This window comes from Schistocerca piceifrons, chromosome 3, assembly GCF_021461385.2.
Source record: "Schistocerca piceifrons isolate TAMUIC-IGC-003096 chromosome 3, iqSchPice1.1, whole genome shotgun sequence".
Classification (NCBI taxonomy): domain Eukaryota; kingdom Metazoa; phylum Arthropoda; class Insecta; order Orthoptera; family Acrididae; genus Schistocerca; species Schistocerca piceifrons.
The window spans coordinates 528,377,866-528,386,843 of NC_060140.1; the positions used below are offsets into that span (position 1 = coordinate 528,377,866).

The following is an 8,978-nucleotide window of genomic DNA, read 5'->3' on the forward strand; positions in this document are numbered from 1 at the left end:
AACAGTACCAGGAAAAGAGTGGACGAGACAGTGCCATAATAGAGGAATAAAGAGAAGGAAAAAGTGAAAGTGGGTGAGAACCAGTGATAATGTGAGACAGGGTCTATGACAATGACAACGTGGAAGACAGAGATATTGAGAAGAGACAGCAGTAGAGGGATGGAATGAATGAGATAATCGCAAGAGGCAGGGAGGCAGTCACAGTGAGAGGAGACAGTAATAGAAGGACAGAACAAAGGCTGTGACAGAGGAGACAGAGACAGCTAGAGAGCCACCAAGAGATAATGACAATGAGCTGGGCCGAATGAGTGTGATAATGGGCAGATGGGATTGGATGGGTATGTGAGATTAACAATGACGGACTAGTGAGTGCGAGCGAGTTACAGTGGGGGCAGCTTATGGGAGTGAGAAGTGAGCTGCATGTTAAAAAGAGCGCGAATATGTTAGCATGGCAAAATTTGGAAATATATTTGAAGGTGGTGACGAAGGTAGAAAGAGGTAGCTGCTACACCATTTTGCAGAGTCTTTTATCGAAGAGGAGGAAATTCACCTTGTTTGTGGTCAGATCGGAGCATTTTTCTGCTGGTTCCAATGTGCCTCAAGAGATTTGACTTACGTCTTTTTTGAATGCTATAAACAAAGACAAAACCGGTATCAATAGAAATACAAGAAACGTTAGTCAACATTTCTTAACTTCAGGCAACTGGAAACAGTCTACTGCTTTGAAGGATCAAGAATGATAAAAGTTGAATAAACCTCCAAACCAAATAAGTAATTTAATCAATTCTATCGTACAAATAATTGCATCAGTGAAGAGTACATAAAAAGTATATTTAAATATTATTAGTAAAGTACAGTAATTATTTTGAAAAACAGGTAGCAAAATGTCGATAATCAACTAAAAAGTTCCACATTTTTATATACTGCAAGAATGTCACAAGAACAATACACAACGTCACACATCGAAAACAGTACAAAAAAAAATGGAGCAGTACACGGAGAAATGGTAATCATTTCCCAAAACACGTCGCGTAAAAGATAAAGAAACTAATATCATGACTGGTAGCAGGAAAGTTATTTATTAACAAACGCATTGTTTTGACAGTCACACGCTTTCACAAACTATTTCTAATCGATGAAATCAGATTACATATTCTCAGTTCCATGGAATCCGGGCTCATGCTTAAAGATTAAAAGATAGACATACAATGAAGCTCATGCTGGAATTATATGTATCATATGGTAAATTAGTAAGTGGTTCAACAATAAAAGAGGGGGGGGGAGATTGGTTTTGGGAGACGAGAGGGTCGGAGTGAAATGGAGGGGGAGATAGAAGTGAAAGGGAAAAATACAGGAACCGGGCATGAATTATGCAATATATGTAACTCCAACATAAGCTTCATAACACGTTTAATTTTTAATCTTTAAGAATGAGAAATGATTCCATAGAATTGAGAATATGTAACGTAGAAATGTAAATCAATTCTGATAGGCAGAACAAATGTGCATTGACATTATTGTTATTTATTAATTTCACACTAGTTTATAATGTAATCTGATTGGCTGTTTTACAATTGGTTACTCTGATGTATGGCTTTTTCAAAATTTGCCTCTCGGGGAGCAATTTTGGTTTAAACCATCTCTTGTTGTTCAGTGCTTATTCATTTATTCCACGCTTTATTAAATTTTACTTTTAATAATAGACAAAGCTATAGATAATCGCCACCTGTTCTTCAATGTAATTACTACATCTTACTACTAGTATTTAAAAGTACTTTTTGTAAAATTATACACTAGATTTTATGTACTCTTCACTGATGCAATAATTTAGACGATGAAATTAGTCAACTCACTTATATGGTTAATAAACAATTGCCTCATTACACCACGACCCTAGCAACGCCTAGTGGTTTATTTCACTTGTATCATTCTTGATCCTTGAAGGCAGGTTTCATTTGCCTTTTGTTAAAGAGTGTTGACTAAATACCGTGTATCCATTTGTACTAGTTTCTGCTGAATCATGAGAAGCTGGTTGATGCCATCGTGCCAAGGAAAAACAGGATAAATGCATACTTGTATTTATCCATTATGACTTCCAGATTGGTGAGATTATGCACAGAATGCCACGCAAACATTCCCCATATCATAGCTCTCTCCCTCCTCGGTCCTGGACCTTCGTGGCGATCCAAAGGCTATCAGTCGGAGAGAGTAAAAAACGAGATTCATCTCAAGAACCCACGTGTCGCGACTCCGTGGACGTAGAGTTGCGATAGTGGTGTGCAACTTCCAGCCTCTGTTTCCAATGATCCGTGGTCAACGTGCGTACCAGTTGCGGAAGTCGGTACGCAGCAATGTTGGCTGAACGGTTGCTGAGAAGATACTGTCGGTGGTTGGGTGGTCAGCTGCTCAACAGTTACACATCTGCTCGTCGGAACAAATCTCTGCAGCTGTCGTTCACCCCTGTCATCTAAGGCCTGTGGTATGCCACAGTTGCACCAGCGCCGGTTTTGGATAGGGCGTTTTCGTCTTGCACGCCATGCTTTAACCACAGATGCCATTTTGGAAATGCTTCCACCCTTGATTTGAAATGCATGTCTCCATACCAGCAGACGGTGATTCCGTACTTCGACAAAACACGGTTTTGATACAGTTTATTCTTCTCCAAACGGCATTTTACGTAAACTTTCACTGTTCGAACGTCAAACATGGTTTAAGCAATGTTGACAGTACTTACCTCATTAGTACTCTAAACATATTCAGCAGATCCGTTGACTGTTATGATCTAGTTACACAACTGTTCATTACTAGATTTCACGCACAACGTGTTGATTCTTAAGTTGTATGCAAGTTCACCTACATCTTCTCCATGGTCTCTTTAACTCTGAAATAACCACGAATCACATTACACATTGAAGAGACAAAGAAATCGGTACACCTGCCTAATATCGTGCACGGCCCCCGTGAGCACGCAGAAGTGCTGCAACAAGACGTGGCATGGACTTGACTAACGCCTGAAGTAGTGCTGGACGGAACTACATGAATCCTGCAGGACTCTCCCTAAATCCGTAAGAGACGAGGGAGTGGTGATCCCTTCTGAAGAGCACGTTGCAAGGCATCCAAGATAAGCTCAATAATGTTCACGTCTGGAGAGGTTGGTGGCCAGCGGAAGTGTTTAAATTCAGAATAGCGTTCGTGGTGCCAGCCTGTAGCAACTCTGGGCGTGTGGGGTGTTGCATTGCCCTTCTGGAATAGCCCAAGTCCGTCGGAATGAACAATGAACATGAAAGGATGCAGGTGATCAGACAGGATGCTTACGTACGTGTCACCTGTCAGAGTCGTATCTAGGAGGTCCCATATCACTCCAACTGCACACACCCCACACAATTACAGAACCTCCACCTGCGGACATGCAGGGTTAATGGATTCATAAGGTGGTCTTCATACCGATACACGTCTATCCGCTCGATACAAATTGAAACGAGACTTGTCCGACCAGGCACCATGTTTCCAGTCACCAACAGCTCAATGTCTGTGTTGCGGGCCCAGGCGAGACGTAAAGCTTTATGTCGTGCAGTCTGCAAGGATATACGAGTGGGCCTTCGGCTCCGAAAGCCCATACCGATGACGTTTCGTTGAATGGTTCGCACGCTAACACTTGTTGACGGCCCAGCACTGAAATCTGCAGCAGTTTGCAGAAGGGTTACACTTCTGTCACGTTGAAAGTCGTCATTGGTCCTGTCCTTGCAGGATCTTTTACCGGCCGCAGCGATGTCAGAGATCTGATGTTTTAGCGGATTCCTGATATTCACGGTACACTCGTGAAATGGTCGCACGGGAAAATCCCCACTTCGTTGCAACTTCGGAGATGCTGGGTGCCAACGCTCGTGCGCTGACTATAGCATCACGTGTAAACACAGTTAAATCGTGATAACTTGCCATTGTAGCGGTAGTAACCGATCTAACAACTGCGCCAGACACATGTCTTATACAGGCGTTACGGAACGCAGCGCCATATTATGCGTGTTTTCATATCTCTGTATTTGAATACGCATGCCTGTACCATTCTTATACTAATACTAATGAGAACCAAAAGTGAAACTAAACTTAGTAAACTTCAATCTCCCTTCGTGAACGAGCGATTCCATTTCTATTGCTGAATACCAGAATAATAACAGCAGAGAGGCACTGCCGTAGCCAAGTGCACCCCACGCACGTCCGATAGCCACGAAGATCGCGCAGTGACTACCGACGAGACACGTAGTGTACCGTATTGAAAAACTCCAATTCGTGCTGCTCCCTTCACAGTCAGTCAAGAACGGGATGAGGCTGAACTGGATTCACTGATAGAACCATTTCTTGGCGGGTCTGAAACCGATGATCATCGAACAGGCGTATCATTGGTCTCTGGGGCCTGTCCGTTAGAACCTTTCCACAGCCGTTGTTTTTGACCGGTGTTACAAGTCTGCACAGGTACACGATTTCTGGTCGACATTTTGAGCAGTCTGCGTTGATAGATATGTCACTTCCAACGACTTCATTCGCGGCGTGGTCATGGGCGTGTCCAAGCACGATACCTGTTTTGGTATTTTACTACGTCTCCAGTTCGGCACATCTTACTGCATTGGTTTCATTCAACCCACTGACACCTGCACACAACTTCTACATCTACGTGACTATTCTCTAAGAGGGAGCCGAAAAAACTAACATCCAGGTCTTTCTATACAATCAATGATTTCTTTTCTTTTATTATAATGTTCATATCTCCCTATGTAGGTCGGCGACAATAAAATATTTTCGTATTTAGAGGAGAAATTTGGTGACTGAAATTCCGTGAAAAGATTACTCCGCAACGAAAAACGACTATGTTTTAACGATTGCAATCCAAACTCGCTTTTCACGTTCGTGACACTGTCTTCTCTATTTCGCGATGTTACGAAACGAGCTACCCCACCCATAACTTTGCCGATGTCCACGTAATGTACGCAGTTCCTTTAATGGATTTCTTGCGTCTTCTTAAGTGTTCTGCCTATGGCGATTCACCTTCCCCTCAGCATTACCTATGTGATCGTTCCAATTTGAGTTGTTCGTAATTGTTATCCCTTTGTATTTAAGAAATAGCAGTGCCCGTATTATTAAGAAGTACGATTCATTGTTCGTTCGGACTTGCGTCATGTCCGAAGGATAATTGCATCGTATATCTTAATAACAAAGGCACTGATATTCAGTATTTATCTGTCAATACCAGGCTTCCGACTCTCAATAAATATGGCCGCCTGGACGGGAATATACGTAACGTACGAGTGGAGCTTGTGACATATGGACGATGATATGGTCTGGTCGTGACTACTGCAAAGGTAGGCGAAGCGGTAAGGCGACCGCTCCTGTAAAGCGAGAAATCAAGGTTCGAGTCCCAGTTCAGTACAATACGGAGCCAATGGTGGTTCATATGCGCAAGCGTGGTTACAGTGCTTCGGTATTTAGTTGAATTGACAGTCTTTAGTTTTATGTGATTTCTCGTGGAACCCAAACTTAGTGGATTCCTTTCAGTACTCACGACCTCACAGTTCTCATTATTTAGATTCAATAGACACTTTTTTCATCAAACAAGTGTATTGATAAGTCATTTTAGAGTTGTTTCTGATCTTCTGGTGACTTTACTTGACGGTAAATGGCAGTACCATCTGCAGTTAACGAGCGCGGCTCAGATTCTCTCGTAAATCTTTTGCATAGTATAGGAACAGCGGAGGGCTATAAGCCCTCTACAGATGGTACTGCCATTTACCGTCAAGTAAAGTCACCAGAAGATCAGAAACAGCTCAAAAATGACTTAAACAATATAAAACTCTTCCTTCGAAAACGATAAGCATCATTTTACTTTCATTCGATGGTTTTCCGTCAGTTACTACGAAACGTGACCTTTCTGACTGGAAGTCGTGGAAGCAGTAGCACAACTGAGACTATACTCAAATAGGCACGCACTTTGATTATAAGACGATTGCGACGTACGGTAACAAAATCCTTTTGAAAATACAGAAATGCGGTATCAGTTTGAGATCCCCTGTCGATAGCACTCGTTATTTCATGAGAATATCGAACTAACTGTGTCGCACAAGAACGACGTTTCCCGAATCCGTGCTGTGTCTGCAGATCGTTTTCATAGAAGTAATTCGTAATCTCTGAAGACAGTATATGTTCGAAACCCTACTGTCAAACCACGAAAATTGTATGGGACTATAATTCATCTGATTACTCGTATTTACTTTCTAGAGTGTTGTCTTGGCCTATGCAGCTTTCCAGTCTGTAGATTTGCATCTTTCGTCTAGCAAGTGAATATGTATCATTGCTATGTATGGTACTAATATACCAGCATACTGTAAAAGGAATGTAACTGGTACACAGTCTGATTCGGAAGACTTGCCGTTATTACGTGACTTGAGTTGCTTCGCTACACACAGGATATCTACTTGTAAATTCCTAACGTTGGCAGCCGTTCTTGATTCTAATTCTGGAATATATACTTCACCTTGATTGCTGAAGGAATTTCGGAAAACAGTCAATAGTAACTTCGCTTTGGTGGCACTATCATGGGTAACATTATTGTCACTATCGCGCGGTGAAGGTGTTGATTCTATGCTGCCACTGGTGTGCCTCACATACGACCAGAAACTGTCTGTAATTTCTGCCGCGTTTCGAGAGAGTTTCGTTGTAGAAACTACTGATAGCATTTTGCATAGAAATTCGAGCTTTTATAAAACTTTACTAACATCACACATGTTACCGCCTGGGTGCAAGTTCTACAGAGTCCACAGCACTCCAAAGTGACCAGTTTGGTCTCTTGAGGGAGTGACTAATATATGTCCAGTGATATTATATGAAACACGTTATAAACATGAAGGCACGGTGGCAAGGTGATGGTAAAGCATTTGTAAGTGATGAATTGACAATCCCCTTAAGTCTGACAGCTGACAGTTTATGATGTTATGTGAACCTCACAGCCCCTTTTTTTAACTAACTTGTGTCTGATTTTATTCTGAGAAGCTCAGTAATGTATGTGAATACCGTAAATGTAAATGCGATTCATAAAGTACTAGAAGTGAAGTGAAGCGCAGCTGGACAGCAACAAACTCTTTAGCGCGCAATCCCCGCAACTATTGTAGTTGTGAATCTTTGAGTATGGATTTATTAAAAAAAGAGGACTGTTAATCTGTATCTTGTGAAAAGAGGCGTGTTGCTAGGACGTCGCTCAGAACGTATTGGTACATTTAATGAAAACTTATATTTTACTGATAAAACCGAGCAAAGTATATGTAAGAGTTGCCAAACATTTATGTATACACATTTTTTGGAAGTGAAGAATAGAAATATCTTGTTTTTGGAAAAGGCGGTGAATTTAATTGTCGTCGTCGTCTATCAATCGATAGAATTGTTAGTGTACAAAGTTCACTAAAATACAGGAAAAGAAATGCATTCTCTATAGTTTACACTCAATAAGTAACAACTTCTCATAATTTCTTATTTACAGTAACTGGATTATGTTCTTGTACAACAGTATGGTGCTGAACTCCACTGACCAATTTTGATGTAGCAGGACGTGTAGTTTGAAGGAAATTTATGTGCCAAGCAATCTCCTTTTCCCACGAAAAGCAGATTGCAGTTTGATCTTATATAACTACAACAGTGGTCCCTTAGGTATGAAAAGCTACGAAAACTTGGGCTCAAAGCTATCCGCAATAGGGCCAAGTAACTAACAGAGTCGTATTTTAAACCATAAAGAACAATAACTTCCTTCAAATTGCAATACTTCACCAACTGATGCAGAAGCTGATCATTCAAGGAGGCAGCAACCAAAATTCAGTTACCAGTTATGACTTACAGCAAAAATCTCAATCAAAAATCAATCTCTCTCTCTCACTCTCCAAACACATATATAAATATTCATATTATTAAAAGAAAAAATGATTTTATAAGTTGCATGACGGAATTCTAGTAAGAAGTCTTTTCCAAAACCGATGAATGGTTTCGAATCTTCGTTTCAACTGCTCTTGTCCGTGTTCGCTATTGATTATGCATTGAAGTGTCAGTCTGCGCCGATATGATAAAATACTCTCTTCAGTTTTGTTCATCAATAAAAAACTACTTTGACACACGAATATGTGTTGAAAGACTCATAAAGAATTTCAGTCTTTCCTAATGGTCGACTTCAATAACATGTGTACAGATCGGCTCCCAAACGACGCGGCTCTGGAGACCCTGCAGAATATGATGGCCTGCGGTGTGTCCCTGGGTAAGGTCAGCGACTCGTACCTGGTGTTGGGCCACCGGCAGGTCAAGGCGACGCTGTGCCCGGGGGACCAGCTGTACGCCTGGGTGACGCAGCTGCCCAACTGGACGGACGACCCTCAGCCCTGTGTAGACGAGGAGTGCCCCGATCCGCCAGTTGGCTCCAGGCTGCGCACGAACCCACACTCCAGCCTGCTCAGCAGACGCTGAAGCTGCTGCATCCTGTGTCGACGAGACCTTCATGGAAGCAGCTGACAACTGACTCCGTGCTTCGTCCGAAGTCGCTGGAGACCATGTAGTATATCAACACTGCACTAGTGTAAGGAAGAGTGGATGCATGTGTATTCGCGGAAACTGGACATTTTAATTGTGGGTGACATGGAAAATACATACGCTGCCCACGACTGGGGTGTCTTGATGATTACTGACGAGTTCCTTGATCAGAACAGACGTGTTAGATCCTGGAACATGTCACTTGGTTTAATAATATAAATGTAACAAAAGACATTGTATACTACAGTAACGGAAGCTTATGTAAAGGTATTGGAAACAGATCATGCAAATACGTGTATCACAAGCATGTATTGTTGTTACAATAAATAAATTAATATGGTTGACGTATTTGCTTTATAGTTAATCATCATTGGTAACATACTCGTACTTATCAAGTTGTGTAACACTGCACATGCTATTTTTGT

The 8,978-nt window shown here is 41.7% G+C and overlaps 1 protein-coding gene across 1 annotated transcript in view; it reads left to right on the top strand.

Moving 5' to 3' along the window:
- LOC124788801 (peptidoglycan-recognition protein 1-like) overlaps nucleotides 1-8,490 on the top strand; it is a 66,638-nt gene extending 58,148 nt beyond the window's left edge. Inside the window, exon 4 of the mRNA XM_047256083.1 lies at nucleotides 8,219-8,490. Within this exon, the coding sequence (XP_047112039.1) occupies nucleotides 8,219-8,490 (272 nt within the window). The remainder of the gene's footprint in view (nucleotides 1-8,218) is intronic.
- Nucleotides 8,491-8,978: the final 488 nt, after the last annotated feature.